Genomic DNA, 17155 nt, shown 5'->3' on the forward strand with positions numbered 1-17155 from the left:
ACTTCATGAACCGTATTTGGGTCCCTAAAATCGGAGGATATATGGAGGTAGTTATGAAGGAAGCCCACAAGACGCGATACTCCATTCATCCTGGTTCAGACAAGATGTATTTGGATATTAAACAACACTATTGGTGGCTTAACATGAAGGCGGAAATTGCTACCTACGTTAGTAAATGCCTTACGTGTGCCAAGGTAAAGGTGGAATACCAGAAGCCCTCAGGGTTATTACAGCAACCGGTAATTCCTGAGTGGAAATGGGAGGGAATTTCTATGGATTTCGTGACCAAGCTACCCAAAACGTCGGATGGACTAGACACCATATGGGTAATAATCGACCGACTGACGAAATCTGCCCATTTCCTGCCAATCAAAGAATCCTACAAGATGGAGAGATTGACACGTTTATACATTCGAGAAATCGTGAGACTCCATGGTTTTGGCAATCACTCCATAAGGCAATGGGAACTCATCTCGACATGAGCACCGCTTATCATCTGCAAACGGATGGTCAAAGCGAACGAACCATCCAAACGCTCGAAGACATGCTCCGCGCATGCGTGATAGACTTTGGGAAGTCTTGGGATACCCACCTACCTTTAATCGAATTCTTGTATAACGATAGTTATCATTCGAGCATCAAGGTGGCTCCTTTCGAAGCACTGTACGGGCATAAATGTAGATCACCGTTATGTTGGGCTGAGGTGGGTGATACCCAACTAGCAAAAACACATACGTCGGACAAAGCACTAACGGGACCGGAGATCATTCGCGAAACCACGGAAAAGATCGTCCAAATCAGGTCTCGATTACAAGCATCACGCGACCGACAAAAGAGCTACGCCGATAAACGGCGAAAGCCCGTAGAGTTTCAGGTTGGTGATCGAGTACTGTTGAAAGTCTCACCCTGGAAAGGGGTTATACGTTTCGGAAAACGGGGAAAACTGAACCCACGATACATTAGACCTTTCGAGATCGTCGCCCGAATAGGTCCAGTGGCGTATAAGCTGCAGCTACCCACAGAGCTAAACAGTGTTCACCCTGTGTTCCATGTCTCTAATCTAAATAAGTGTCTATCGGATGAAACACTCGTCATTCCCCTTGACGAAATCGAAATCAACGAGAATCTCCTGTTCGTTGAAGAACCAATCGAAATTATGGACAGGGAGGTGAAGCGTACTAAGCAAAGTCACATCCCAATCGTGAAAGTACGGTGGAACGCAAAGCGTGGGCCAGAATTCACATGGGAATGCGAAGACCAAATGAAACAAAAGTACCCTCACCTATTCTAGTATTCTCAAATCTAGCTTTCAAACAGAATTTCGGGACGAAATTCCCTCTAACGGGGGGATGATATCACAACTAGAAATTTTGTGTCTTGTAATCACTATACTTAAGTAAAATGTCGAATCAAAAACTTAAGAGCATGTGTGATACCTATTATTATGACATCAAAAACTTCAATCAAATACATCATACAAATACTACTAATAGTCAATAAGCAATTGGAAACCCTAGAAGTTCTTGTTTAGGTCCATTTTGGACTAGGACTTCCTTATTGGACCCATTGGCCCAATAAGTCTCCAATTTGACTATCATGGAATTAGAACCTTTAAATGGGCTCTAATTGGACCCACATTCATTCATTTCAACATTTTGGGCCATATTGGGCCTAGAATGAAATAAATTAAATATTATGAATCATAATTAACTCAAACTAGCCCAACAAAGTGTAAAAATCATATTATATTTTTTTGGGTCAAAAATCATCCAACTTAACTCCTATATGGGCTTAGGGGCAATAAAGCCCAAAAACCCTTTTTCCTTCCAAAATTCTCGGCCCAAGGCCCAAATCCAAGAAAAGGGGGGGGGGGGATTGACTTCTCATGCTACCTCACTTTTGTCTAAAGGATATCTAAGCCTTTACACCCCAAACATCCATACAATCTCATTTTTCCATGCATATGTCACCTCAAGGTAACTCTTCTTCCCTCCCCTCTCACTCTCGGCCAAGAATACACACACACACATCACAAAAATCAATTCCAATCTCTCTAAGTCTTGAAGAGCATTCCTCCCTCCTCCTTCAAAAATTTCGAGAATCAAGAGCTTCACAAGGAGAATCCTTCACTAAAATCATTATCTAGGTAAGTTAATACTTGGATCCATACTTTAGACTTCTTATTATATTCAAAGATCTCTTCTTAACTCATGATAAATCATGATCTTGTATCTTAGAAACACCTTAAGGCCGAGATCTTCATCAAGGGGTGCTAGGGCCAAAAATCACCAAACTTTCTTCCATCTTTTCTTCAAAAACCGAAACCACACCCTAAGGTGAGCTTCATACCCCCTTATTTTCGGTTTTTATAAGTTTTGTGGGGGGGGGGGGGGAATACAAGCAAATGTGTAGATCTATCATTATTTGTATGCCTTGTATGATTTCTATGCTTATATGTGTGTTTTTGTGTGATTATGATGTTGGATCTAGTCATAAGCCCCTAAAAATCGAGATATACTTTATGTTAAATGATACTAGCATCAATTATATTTCTACATACAAAGTATTTCAAGAAAAATAGCTAAGTGGCTTAATAACATCTTCTTTGGGCTAAAAACTCAATTTTTAGACACAAAATGTTAAAAATATAAAGTTAAAGGGCCCAAATTGACATATTATGAATTCTGATGGATGAGAGGAGTCAAAACAGTTTCAATAAAATATTTTCTGGAAATATACTCATTTGGAGGATTAAAAATATAAATTTCAAGCTTAATGGGCTAAAAATGACATTTTCGGCCCAATAGGGCCCAATATGCGAAATTTTCTGTTTTGGAGGGCTGAAACTGTGTTTTTCGGTAAAACAGTGGACTATTAGTGTTCTAAGTCCTGTTCAAATGTTAAAAATGGTTTTCATAATTAAAAAGGACCAAAGTTGCAAAATTTTTCCAATTTGGGCCAAAAATGTAAAAATTTCGAAAAAGAGGGGTTACAACCGAGAAAACTGTATTTTCAGGGACTAAAACTATTTTCAACTAAAACTGTGCTGAAAAATATCAATTTCAATAAGTTTTGGTGTTAAAATGCCAAGAAAAATGGTTTAAGGACTAAACCGAAAATTTATTTATTCAAAGGGTTGAAAAAGTAAATTTACAACATAAAGAGGGGCTGTAACAGAAAATTTTCAATGTTAATTCAATACATCCGTTGTTATCAAATATCGACATTGCGACTACCGACGAATTACAATACACAACAACACCAAAAATCATTATCAAACGAATTGATTCGGTCTCGAATCAATAATAAATCCGAAACTACTAACACGATGACAACTCGATTCATACACGGAAAATTTGGGAATTCAATACACACGTGAGAGTGCACAGACGTCGATACACCATCTTTGGACCCAAAAGTGTAAAATCTTGTTTGGGCCTAGCTAGCCCAATGACCTGATCTTTAGGCCCGAAAACATCAACCTTACGAGTTGTTGGGTCTTACATGATCCAACACAGCGTAAAAGGGCTTTCAATGGCAAACGTGCTGCTGGTCCCCAAGGGTCCTTCGGTACTGCTAGCAAAGTCGAGATTTCTCCAATGCGAGTTGGGCTAAGGGCCCTTCGCATTCACTATAGTCTTGAACGACGTAGGGAATTACCGGGGGCTTCGCACCTTCTTTTTCCTCTCGGTCGTGGGGCTACATGAGTCCGGGGGGTTGGATTATGTGAATAAGTGCGAGCGACGCCTAAGGGATCGTTTGTACGGTTGTCAACTGGTCGTTTTCATTTACGTACGTTACAACAATTCACAACCCACTGTTAATCCAAGGTCTCCGGAGCTCAATGCATACACCTGTCGTAACGAAACAACACATAAACTAATTAAAGTAAAGTGATAGGAAAACGTCGGGTTTTCCTAGGGTTTTCAATTAATACATTTTTGGACTACATACCGAGTTTTACAAATCGTATTCTTACATTTATAGAAACAAACAAGCATACTTATGGATCTTCACACTTTTTATACTAAGCTCTTTTCAGAAAATATCGGATTTTCTGGTGGTTTTCAAACAATACAAAACATTGGATTTCAAACACTACTTATGAACTCACCAACATTTCATATGTTGACGTTTTTCAAAATACTTGTATTCTCAGGTAACAGATAAAGTGAAGAAAGGATTGTACTCTATGATGTTTTGCGGTTGTTTAATTAACAATGAACAATTTATTTTTGGGCATGTAATATTTTGAGGCAATGTAATGGATGTAAACACTATCAGTTGTAATAATTAAATGTTGGTGATGAATGATGTTATGTTTCATGTATATTTATTGTGATGGTATTCAATTGAGTCACAACAGCCCCCGGACGTTTCCGCCGTCTGGTTCGGGGGTGTGACAATGGAATACCCTCGCATCCCACATATGTTTGGCCCAATCAACTCTTGGGTTGGAATACCAAACATATCATGTCCAATCAATCATAGGGTTCGGTCATCCTCTGGATGGAATACCCTAGATTGGAATACCTTTATGAACATAACTCTGATCTACTCATAACTTGAGTTCCAAGGATCTATCCTTGCGTCTCATTCACCATCCTCTAATTCGTCACAACCGAGTGCAACTTCCCCGAATCTTCAATAATACATCTAGTCTTAACGCGCTCCTACAGAAGACATAACCAACACAATCTCTATGCCTACAGCCTATGACTGGAATACCCTTAGATGGTCCTTAACATAGGTCTGGATTGCCTCTGAGCCCACATCATGAGTCTGGTATGCCCTACCCGGCCCTCAGCTCATGACTGAAATGCTCCTGATGACCGATCAACACTACTGTCGTCACTTAAGTTGCCCCAACACTCTGGTCCTGTAGATATCCACTTTCCTCCGTCGTTAAAAAGGCCTAATCGATGCCCCTCTCATCAACCAACATCAGAAGAATACAAAAACTTCTACCACACATGAATCCCAAGTCATAAACCCACTTCAACTCTTCCTGCTACCATATGATGTTCCTCAGACGAAGTCGAAACCTCCCTGATCCCAACTTGTCTGCCCACTACCCAAAACATCGGACGCCTCACCGATTGCTGAACTAAAAGTCACACACAAACAGCAGTCCCACGCGTCCCCCGAAAGAAAACCGACTAGCTGGACTTGCTTCCACGCCCTGCCATCAACTTCTGCTAACATAATGTACGCTACATGACCCACGACAGTCTCACCTCCTACCTAGTCTTCAGCGACTCATCTCCTACTCACTTCACACACGCTATGACTCTTTCACAGATAAAATCAACCCAAGACACATCACAATAACTCAAACCATCATCAACATACCTACCACTACTGACCCACCAGTACGACACTCATATCTAACCCATATCACCTCTTCTGGTTGGAATATCAATCATGTCTAATCAATTCAACTATCGAGCTGAAATTCTAAGGGTTTGTTGGCCTACCGCCTCAACCCTACCGCTCCCTTTGAGCCTCCGTGCCTTCGACTTTCAGTCGGCCCGCACCGGGTACGTTGGCCTACTGCATAAAGCAGGACCGCCTCAGCCCTATCCAAATGCCATAGACAATCATGAGAAAGATCTAGCCCGGTTCCCAGAACCTGAATGACGGAACATTCTAATCCCAAGCATTCCCAAAGCTGATGAATACCCATTCAGATCTACTCTCAGCCCTCAGATGGAATATTACCCAATCCAAAAGATTATCCTAAGAGACACCTCGAACCGATTAGATCACCAAGATCCTATGCACTCCATCTGATCTCTAACAACAACATCCGATCAAACCAAAATACATCGGAGTCTTCAGCCTACTCCAGCAACATGTTCAATACTTGGGGACAGACCTGCTGATTGCTATAGCATAGCAACATCCTCAATACCCGTACCTAGATCTACAAACACATACAAAGTCTTCAGCATGACTGGACCACCTCACCAGACCTTCAGTCCATCTGGACCACTCTTAGAACCTTCAGCATGTCTGGACTGCCCTCCCTGGGCCTTCAGCCTGTCTGGACCGTTCTTCGAGCCTTCGGCCTGGCAGGTATGCCCCACCAACCTTCAGTATATCCAGACTGCTCTAAAATGTTGAGGATCTCCCTGGACCACCCCTCATGTGATCCTTCCCATGCAGACTGTTCTCACCCACTTGGGGTTCTGAACTCCTGATCCATTCCACGGACTCTAACCCCGGCCTAACCCTAGGCCTCATGTCCCTGACCTGCGTGTCTACCATATACACTAAATCACCCGCACTCCCTTGCTAAAAGTACCGCCGAGCCCTGGCAGCTAACAAAACCCTCCATCTATCAATCCCAAAGTCCTCAGAGTCGAGCACACCCTTGACCGAATACTCAAACTAAACTCAATCCCTGACTAGAACTCCAACCTGGTTGCCCAATTTCTGCTATCAAGCACCAAGAAGACGTGTTCCTTATGTTAGGGAGTTTTACCGAATCCCCAATCAAAACAACCCTCAAACCAAGTAGCCACTAGGGCCTCCATTCTCTATGTCGGGTTGTGAAACTTATATCCGTTTCAAAACCTTTCCCACTTTCGCATCCCGGGGTAACTCTTCCCCACTTAGATTCGACTAAGTCTTCATAATACATGAAAGTTGGAGGATTCCCAACCTTTCTCACTTCCCAACGATCCGATGACAACCAACTCTTTCCCACTAGTGCTCCATTACTAGTCAATCCCAATTGATCACACACTTCTAAGAACTAGATGAACACTTCCTGAATCCTAGTGAAACCGAAAACCACTAATGCTTGAATGACCTCACACTCAAGTCTTGAAGACCACAAGATAGACGCTCCAACTAATACCTTGGCGACGAGCTACTTCCCTTGGCGCTTAGTCCGACAATCACTAACGGTTGGTAAAACCACTGAATCCTGACAATGTTGAACAAACCTTATGTGGGACCCTATCCGTAGACCTCTCACATAATACCCGTTTTCCAAAGGTGTTCCAAACAAGCTTCCAGATCTCGGGCTCTAGAAATCATTCTCCTCAGGTTTCGCACCCTGACTCATTTACCAGCTCAAACATCCACAGCTGAACTGCAGTAGCTGAAACAACCTCTGCCCTAAACCGGACTACAAACTACTTCCAAGACATAGTCTACAATCCCAAAAGTGCAATAGATCTCACAATCAATCCTTGCCATCCGATACAAGAGATCCAAGGCAAACCGGACCTCACAAATACTTATGCCACATCAACCCACCTGCACTCACCGGCGCTAAAATAATGTTGCCTATTCTTGCAACCAACTGACTCCGAGCTGGAATACAACCTGATCCCGGGGTCACAAGTCTGCTCATTCCTTCGAGCTCAAAAACTGAGAGGGCACAATCCTTTCTCTACAAAATGACAATCCAATCCCCCCAATAAACTATTCCCCTTCCAGCTGCAAAACCCTAGCTGAACATAATCATCACTCCCTTTCAGAGTTCCCGCGACTCATATTTCGGCCTCGAGCAAACCCCCAAGCCTCAAATCTGGAACACCACATGCTAGCCTCTCTCGCTCAACCTGCAGAAATATATCGAGTACAGATCATCTTCCTGATCCTAATAACTGCAGCCCTCTGCTCATAAGAATATGTACCAGTGACAAGTCCCGGTACTGGAAGCTCGACCAGCTCCTCTCCCTGCCGTCGTTACAGTTACGGAAGCTGTTGCGGCAGCCGTCTCAGCAATGGCTTCATGGCGCTCGACAAAATACTCAACCATGGCGGTCTTGAAACACCCAAACATCTCCGAAATCTATCCCTGAACGATCTTGATCGCCTCCTCCCGGATGATCTCCCTGACACAATCCTCTGACAATACTGGCATATCCTGGCTGCCATTTCTCGATCCTGAACCGGATCCGGTCTCAAAACGTCCCGAATAATCCATACCATAACAGGGAACCAACTTCCAACTAAACCCAGGGGTTGTGACTTCCTTGTTACGCGTATGGGTCCTGTGCTTTCAGTAGTACGGGCCCATACTACCTTCCACACCTACCCATATTTGTCTCAAGTATCACCACAACACCTTAACAATATACATAGACAGAGCGAGCGCTTAATCGTCACTCCTAGAGGATAGCTAAATATCTCATAACTGACCTACCGATTCCCTGCAATCCACCCATCCATGAAACTTCCACCAACCCTGCAGCACTAGTGTATGCTAGTCATACATAACGCTGGACCCTATAGACTTTCGAATATCCAATCCTACCTTAAGCCCCCAACCAGAAAAGAACAGAACATAAGGCCAAATCAAACATTCTCAGGCTATAAGATCTTAGTTATGTATAGCTATGATGCATACACTAAACAACTACAATAATGATGTCAATCTCATATAAAGGAAACCCTAGGTTAGCAGGCATCATGTAATTAGACAATTCTATCCTGCAATTCCTGAAGATCCCTAGCCTAGTACTATCATGTTGTTTAAACATATCACAATATGAAATAACTGTATGGTATTTTGGGGTCTACTTACTGGCTCCAACTGATCGTACAATTCACATCCTCTTTTACTTATTTTGAAAACCATTTAAAATCATTTTGAAAATCTTTCCTTGATTTGAGATTGGATTCACACGAGTGTTCCTCAATTCACTCAAACCAAGGCTCTGATACCAACTTGTAACACCCATAAAATTCGAGCCAATTTAAAACTTTTTAAATCATTTAACACCCTCCAATTATTACAATTTGTTTTCAAAATAGTTTATACATTAGGGTTCCCAGAAATCATAATCATTAATCGATGAAGTGTACGGTCACGCCTTCGCCTGTTGGTTGTGGACCTAGAGTATTCCATCCCGAGGATGATTGGACCCATAATATGTTGGCATTCCAACCGGTTGGTTGAGGGCCTGGGGTATTCCAACCCGATGTTGACTAGACCTATAGTATGTTGTTTGTTATTGTATGTGTATTATTATGTGTATGGGTATTTTGGAATGCCCACATATTATGAGTCCAATCATCCTCGCCTCCTCGGGATGGAATACTCACGGCCCACAACCTACAGGTTGGAATGCACAGGTCTATTGGCTTTCGCACAAAGAAGATAAGCCTCAACAGCCAAAAAAACATGTGCACAGATAACAATATATAGACAGACAAACCGATCTAACAGATCATAACAACATAACAACATCCTATCTACGCGGATACTGATCTAACGGATCATAACAACATATAACATCTTATTTACTGTAACGCCTGTGTTTCCGGGCTTGCCATTTTTAGCAATGTAATAGTCTAGGTTAACCTCTGTAACCCATTTTGAAATAATAAGATTGTATTATTTAAGTATTGTGTGTTTTGTGCTTAATTGCTTAATTATGTGGTTTGATTAATTAAGAATAAAAAGAAGCGTCAAAATTTAAGTGTAAAATAAACTTAATATCTTTGAATAATGTTGTAGTAGTTGAAACGAGGTTTCCGAATATATATAGAACGCCCAAATCTGACTTCGTATGAGGAAGTTATGATTTATCGAAGTTTCGGCTTAGCGGGGTGCAACCTGTTTTACTCGATTTGAGATCGAGGGGTTTTTAGCCGAAGCAATCTAAATGAGAATCGAAGATCTCATTGTTGGTATCGAAGCGATAAAAAGTTAGGCGAGAACGGACGTCAAACGAATAAGTTATGAATTTATAACGAAGTTTTTCTGTCGCGGCCTATTAAAAATAAATAATAAAAATAAATTCGAAATTAGCCGACGGAGTCTAAACGAAAGTTGTAGAGCGTAGTCTCACCTTCGCGTGGATATAAAGAAAATATGAATTTCCGAAGTTTATTAATTATTTTGTATTTAAATTTAAATGGAAATTCGGAAGCATTATCCGAAGGCGAGTCACCGGTCTGATCCGACGTACGCCCCGCGTACTCCGAAGAGTGTCAACATTTCGGATGACGCATGCAGTGACGATTTCGGAAGCAGTACGCGCTGCGTACTGCAGTACGCCCCGCGTATTCCGAGGCTCCAGCCTCCTATAAATAGGAACCGAAGGCAGCCGAGTCTTTTGCCAATGTCTTCTCTTCTCTCTCCCGTTTTGCATCGTTTTGCGTGCCAGAAATATCCCGAAGCCCCGGTATTATTCTCGAGCCCCGAGGCAAGTCCCGAGATCCCGAAGATCCCGAGAAGTGCGGTTCCCGAGCCGAAGCTCTGCCCGCGAGAAGTTCGATTTTTGTGAAGATCTTCCAGATCTGCTGAGGATTACTACTTCTGCAAGTCGTAGTGCTGTCCGATCATCTTCTGATCAAGTGAGTGTATACTACCTTTCATAAACACGATAATAATACAAGTTTGGTTCGAGTGTATTAAGTATATTGTTGTTTATAAGTGTGAGTGTGTAGTTACCTTCTTCTAACACATAAATATTAAGTATTTTATATAAAATACGTGCTATGTGTATGGTATATTGTTGTTTATATGTGTGAATGTGTATTCACTCTCTTCTATCTCATAGATATGATTTATTCTCTATGAGATATGTGCTATGTGTGTGTGTGCCTCATCTGTTATGTGGATTATGTGTTGATTAAAGCATGCTATACAGGTTTTCAAAACTATGTATAAAAATGTATATTTTATCTACTAATATGTTGGGTAGAACATGGGTAGATAGTTGGTGTGTAATAAACAGATGAGAGGCCTCGTTGTTGTTTGATTTAGTCATCTAGCGGAGTTTAGATGACGACCACTGGCTATTCTAGACAGTCTTGTGGAAACATTAGCAGGTTCGCCACCTGTAGGTGTTAATGAACTCGGGTGTTCATTTGCTGTACTCCATCCGCCTCATGGTTGCCTTATTTGACTTATATTGCTGAGGTACCCCCGAAGCATGTGTTGTCGCCCCGATGAAATATTCTTAGACTAGGTCCCTTGTGTTAGTTGTTTTAGGGACATAAAGTGAGAATAACGGGAATGGGTAATTGGGTTAATGTTGGTTGGTGAAAATTAAATATGATTATTTGTTGTGGGTTGAAAACCCTATATGCTCACCAGGCTCCCAAGCCTGACCCACTCAGTTTTAATTGTATTACAGGAAGTGGCGCAAGGGCATGAGATGGATGAACCATTAGTTGTTTTGATTACAAGTCTGCATATGTTTATATTTGTTGAATGACTTGTAATGTATTCGTTTATGCTTATTGGTCTGTATCGGAACATGACACCCCGAGTTTTGATTATAATCAAAATACATTTCTTTTATGAAATGCTTTGGTAAACATTGTTTTATCATGTTTTGTTTTTGGGAACAAATTCCGCAACTCTTTCAAATCAAAAGGATTTACTCTGAAAATATTTTAAAAGCATAAATGAAAATCGGTCTTTTCTGGCCGAGATTTTGGGGATGTCACATCTACCAGGATCCCGATCTAACAAATCATAATAACATATAACATCCTATCTACCAGGATACCAATCCGACAGATCATAATAGCATATAACATCCTATCTACCAGGATACCAATCTGACAGATCATAACAACATATAATATCCTATCTACCAGGATACCAATCTAACAGATCATAACCGCATATAACATCCTATCTACCAGAATCCCGATCTAACAGATCATAACAGCAATACAACATCCTATCCACCAGGATACTGATGTAACAGATCATAACATCATATAATATCAAGATAACAATCCGAAAAGGGCCGGCCTTGGTGGGTTAAACCCTTGAGTATAGTAAGGATAACTCAACTCGCAACTGACGCGCTGAAGACGTAAGCTCAACTCTCGGATCACCGTCACAAACTCCAACACCTATATCCACCATAGAACGATATCCATAAACTTCTAATTTCCCAAAATGCCCCCAGAAGTCAACTAGTCAACCATTGGTCAAAGCCCAAGCCAATGGTCAAGTTCAACAGTCCATGTTAACCTCAACTCGTTGAGTACAACTATCCATTCGTCGAGTTCCTTGAATAACTCTTCAACTCCCCGAGTCACTGAGAGAGTTGTTGAGTTCCTAATGTGTGCGGCCGAAAACTCCTTGGCCAACTCATCGAGTTTCCCTTGCAACCCACCAAGTTCATGCGTGCCAACAACCAGGAAAACCCTAACTGACTCGTTGAGTCACCCCACTGACTCGCCGAGTCCACGACAATCTTCATCGGACTCGCCGAGTTGACCATGCAACTCGCCGAGTCCCTTCAGTACATTTTCCATTTAGATGCTTTTAAAGCCATCTTAAGGTTCCATATTGCAGATCCAACTTCTCAAGGCATGTTTGTCACGTAAAGTTGCAAAATTTACGTGCATGCAAGGCTCTAAAGTCTTATAATAACAAAACTAAGCTTGCAATGGAGTTTTACACTTAAGGAGGGGGTTCATACTTGCCAAAGCTGATAGCTTTATGGACTTAGAGACCCAAGAGAGTTCAGATCTGAAGTTACAACTTCAGATCTGAGCTCATGACAAGAATAGCTTCATAATATGCTAGAAAAGCCCCAATCTTTAACCAAATGGGATCTAGAATGAAATGAGGTCAAGGTAACGACTTGATACCTTCCAAAAGATGCCAACTGAGGTAGATATCAGATCCCAACATGTTCCTTGCTTCTAGCCACTTGCTCTCCAAGCTCTCCTTACAAAGATCCTCCTTCTAAAGCTTAAAACACACAAGAATGATGCACACGCACATATTAGGGTTTATGGACTATCAAGAGGCTGTAAGGGGAGGCTGAGGAGGCCAATGATCCTTTAAATAGGGTGCAAAACCCCAAAATTTAGGGTTTCATCCTCCAGCTCCTACTCGTCGAGTCCCTTCTTGGACTCGGCGAGTAGGTCACTTAAACACGTGGACCAACCCGCTGCTACCCGGCGAGTCAGGCAACCAACTCGTCGAGTAGACCTTGAAATCATGAGAAATTATAACCATAAATTGATACTTGAGAATTGGGGCGTTACAGTATTACACCCAATTCCATACAAAAGTCTAATTATGGTATTACTCACAAGGCTCCTAAAGTCCAATATTATTACTTTAACATATACTCGTATATGGAGATGAAGTGTATGGTAGAATGCTTGAGATAGTTTAGAAGTCCATAATTTGTTATGGTTCAATCAAACTTTTGTAATGATATTTGATTGACCACCATTGTATTTAGAATACTATTAAGTTTTTAACTTAACCTGCTTAATCGAGTTCAAGGACCTAATTCCGCTTTGATGAATTTTAATATGACATAATATTTTTAAAAGAAAACATTATTTCTTTTGCTCAATGAGGGGTGACACGTTTGAAAATGTACACATAGTAATATCTTATAAGAATATTACATATAATTATATTCATATAAAATATATTCTAATTGGAGTATTGTTAAGATTGTTGAAATTATGCACGTAGTACTAGGGATGAAAGTGGGTCCAAACCCAATCGGGAAAAACCTGGACTCGAAAAACCCAGGAATTGGTTAACGCGATTTTGTAGGACCGAAAACCGGACCAGTATATAGGAACCGATTCCGGTTCGATTCCGAGTAAAGTTGGTCTAGAACCGGCAAACCCGAAAACATCAAAATGGGTTGGGGTGGAACAAGCAAAGTGGGTCTAGAACCTTAAAACTTGGAAAAACCCTAATTTTTTTGGCAATTACTTAGTGGGTTAAACTTTGAAAACGTTTAGCTTCGATATCCCAACTTTGGGGGTACTGTAAGTCATTTAATATTAAACCAAAAATGACAAAAACTAGTTTAAAATCATGTACAAACTCTAAACTACATGTTGCAAAAAAAACCTCATGATAATTCGACTTCAAACAAATTAGATATGCATGTTTTAAAATTTCACAAAATACAAAAAAATCCGAAAAACAAAAAATTTTCAGCTTTGATATGCTGACTTTGGGGGAATTTAAGTCAATGAATATGAAACAAAATTTGACAAAAATATAGTCTAAAATCATGTACAAACTCTAAACTACACCTTGGAAAAAAAAACGCATGCTAATCTCAATCCAAATGAATTAGATATGCATGTTTTAAAACTTTCACAGAATACAAAAAACACTGAAAAACTGAAAATTTTCAGCTTTGATATCCTAACTTTGGGGGACTGTAAGTTGATAAATATGAAACCAAAAAATGACAAAATTATAGTCTAAAATAATGTACAAACTATAAACTACAGTCTGGAAAAAACCTCATGTCAATCCAACTTTAAACGAATGACCATGTTTTAACCTTTTTCATAAAAACCGGTTCCTGTTCTTAATCCCGGTTTACCCATACCTGAAGGGCCCAAACCCGGATTACCCGAATAAATCTATTATTTAAACCCAAAACCCATACATGTTCTAGATATTTCGGTTCTAACGGTTATGGTACGGTTTTTTGATTTTAAATCTCATATGTACATAGTATTACCCTCATAGGAATATTATATGCAATTATAACATTATAAATAATAGTCTACTCATAATATATATATATATATATATATATATATATATATATATATATATATATATATATATATATATATATATATATATATCTATATATTTCTAATTATACTCTATTCACCTGCAGATAGAAAAACACCAGGTTAGAAAGTTATACCGAAAGATGAATCCTGATATTTCTCTCTAATGCCTAAGTTTGGTATCATTTTGGAGTTATATTGTAAAATTATTGGAAATTGTTTACCCTTTAGGAAGGATCTATCTTCCTTTTATTGTTGGGCTTTTGTCTGGTTCATAATCTCTCTATTTGGGTCTTGCTTTGTCCCTGTGTTCAGGGGCGGACGCAGGAATTAGTAGTAGGGGTTGCACAAATTTTTTTTCTGGTCAAACATAATATAGAACGTTAAAAAAAATCCGGTCAAACAAAATATAAACCATCTAATACAATTTTTTTTCTGGTTAAACATTATATAACAACTATCTATTATAATTTAAATTTGTCCTCTTCGTGCAGACATCTTTTGAAACCGCTCCATTACTTTTTCATCCTCAACTTTCATAAGTGCTTCCGTCTCGACATTACAAAGCAATGCGTCGTTCAAAAATTCATCGCCAATTTTGTCACGCAAGTCTGTCTTCGAGAGCTTCAAGTTTGAAAAACATCTTTCTACACTTGCGGTCGCTACGGGTACTATCAAAGCCAACTTTAAAAGCTTATAAACCAAAGGATAAGACCGATGCTTCCCTGTACTAACCATCAAACGAGAAAGGTCGGAAATTCCTTTCAAACTAGTGAAACGCTCATCTTTGATGCAAGAGTGATAAAATATCTCAAGTTGCCCTTCGAGGTCTATCATATCTGAATCATCAAAGTCATACTTGTATAACTTACCCAACTTCAATAACTTTGATTTGTCAAATTGTGCAAATGAATCACAAGGGATCAAAGCACCCATGTACTCTAGTAATTGGGTGCTTGTTTCACTAAATCGATCTGTAAGTTGCATATCTACCACCGTGTTGAAGATTTCAACCTCAAAATGAAACCTATTAGTCTTTGTAGTCCTACGGTTTCTCGCACCAATATACAACTCTTCCATATCTAAAGTTTCAATTTCGTGTGTTTGACAAAAAGAGGATACTTTTGGCAAAATGCTAGCAAACCCTATGTTTCTAAAAGACTGCAATGCCTCCATTGTCCCTCTAACCATCGAAGCCGCTTCCAAAATGTCTAAATGGCATACATCATATGTAAGTAAAACACGAACTCATATGATTTAAAATATGCTAAGATTCCAGATGCTTGTTGATGGTTTGCCAATGACCCTCCCTCCTCTTTCACAAAATCTAAAACTACAAGAACATCCGCAAACAACTTCATCAAACTTGTGAGTGTGTTGAAATGTGAACCCCATCTTGTTTCTCCCGCTCGAACAAGTGTAGTCTCTTGATTTAACCCTCTTCCTGTTTCAAGATCACCACTACACAAACCTTTTTGCACCCTTTCTCTTGCTTGCTCTCATAGTAAGTCTTTTCTTTTACACGAGGCACAAACAACATTAACCACCAACGAAATTTGCTCAAAAAAGTCACTAACACCATCATGTTTCTTTGCTACATCCACAACTACTAGTTGAAGTTGGTGTGCAAAGCAATGTACATAAAAAGCCGTGTCATTCTCTTGTAATATCAAAGCTTTCAAACCATTGAATTCCCCTTGCATATTGCCAAGACTATCGACATAACGCAAAACAATAGCCATTTGTTCCTTTTTTGAAACATCACTAGATTCATCAACTAGTAAAGCAAAAACATCTTGACCAATCTCTTCATGAATACTCAAAAGTACTTCTTAAAACATCTTGACCAATCTCTTCATGAATACTCAAAAGTACTTCTTGTGCAAAACATTGCACAAGTTCTTTTTGAATTTTAGGGGAAATTAGTTGATTGTTTTTAGGAGCATTTTCTAAAGTATTGTTAAAAATCTCTTCACTAGTCTCTCGAATGGCTTTTAACACTTCAATGTAAAACCCTCTATTTTCCGAGTTAACCGACTCGTCATGACCACGAAACGGTAAACCGGTTTTTAATAAAAGTCTAACAACAATAATAGAAACACGTAATTGAGCTTTATATTTATTGTCCTCCGCTTTGGTTTGCCTCCTCAAGACTACATTAATTGCTTGTTTTTCCCTCATTAAAAACTCACACTTTTCTCTTGCTTTGTTATGAAAACTATCAACACCACCCACATGACTCCGAAATGCATCTTTTTTATTCCAAGTATCAAAACCTTGGGAAACAAATGCATCTCTCCCTCCTTTTTGTCCCATGAGGTCCCCACACAAATAAAAATATAAACAATATGCACAATTATTTTTCACACTATATTCCAACCAATCAAAGTCATTAAACCATGAAGGAACGAATCTTCTAAATCTATCACCTATTTTTTTTTAGGAAACTTATGTGCCCTTACTTGACACGGTCCTTGAAGCAAATATGCTCTTCTTACATCATCTCTTATATTTGAATTGTAACTTGTAATCAATGGCCTATCCGCCGGGTCCTTTGGAAGATCTTTCAAGTCAACGTTATCATTAGGTTGGTTAGAACATGGTGTTTGTAGAGTTGGATTAGAAACCGAAGGGATTGAATGAT

General features: G+C 39.8%; 2 protein-coding genes across 2 annotated transcripts; both read right to left on the reverse strand.

Annotated features, from left to right (window-relative positions):
• Window positions 1-14982: 14982 nt before the first annotated feature.
• LOC128133745 (uncharacterized) lies at window positions 14983-15687 on the reverse strand. Its single transcript, XM_052771277.1, has one exon. The coding sequence runs from the start codon at window positions 15685-15687 to the stop codon at window positions 14983-14985; it is 705 nt and encodes a 234-aa protein (XP_052627237.1).
• A 35-nt stretch (window positions 15688-15722) lies between these two features.
• On the reverse strand, window positions 15723-16827 carry LOC111897183 (uncharacterized). The gene is made up of 3 exons (XM_052771278.1): window positions 16341-16827; window positions 16091-16288; window positions 15723-15955 (listed from the first exon to the last, which is right to left on the reverse strand). Exons 1-3 carry the CDS (start codon window positions 16825-16827, stop codon window positions 15723-15725), a joined length of 918 nt encoding a protein of 305 aa, XP_052627238.1.
• Window positions 16828-17155: the final 328 nt, after the last annotated feature.

Source organism: Lactuca sativa, chromosome 4, assembly GCF_002870075.4.
Source record: "Lactuca sativa cultivar Salinas chromosome 4, Lsat_Salinas_v11, whole genome shotgun sequence".
NCBI classification, from domain to species: Eukaryota; Viridiplantae; Streptophyta; class Magnoliopsida; order Asterales; family Asteraceae; genus Lactuca; species Lactuca sativa.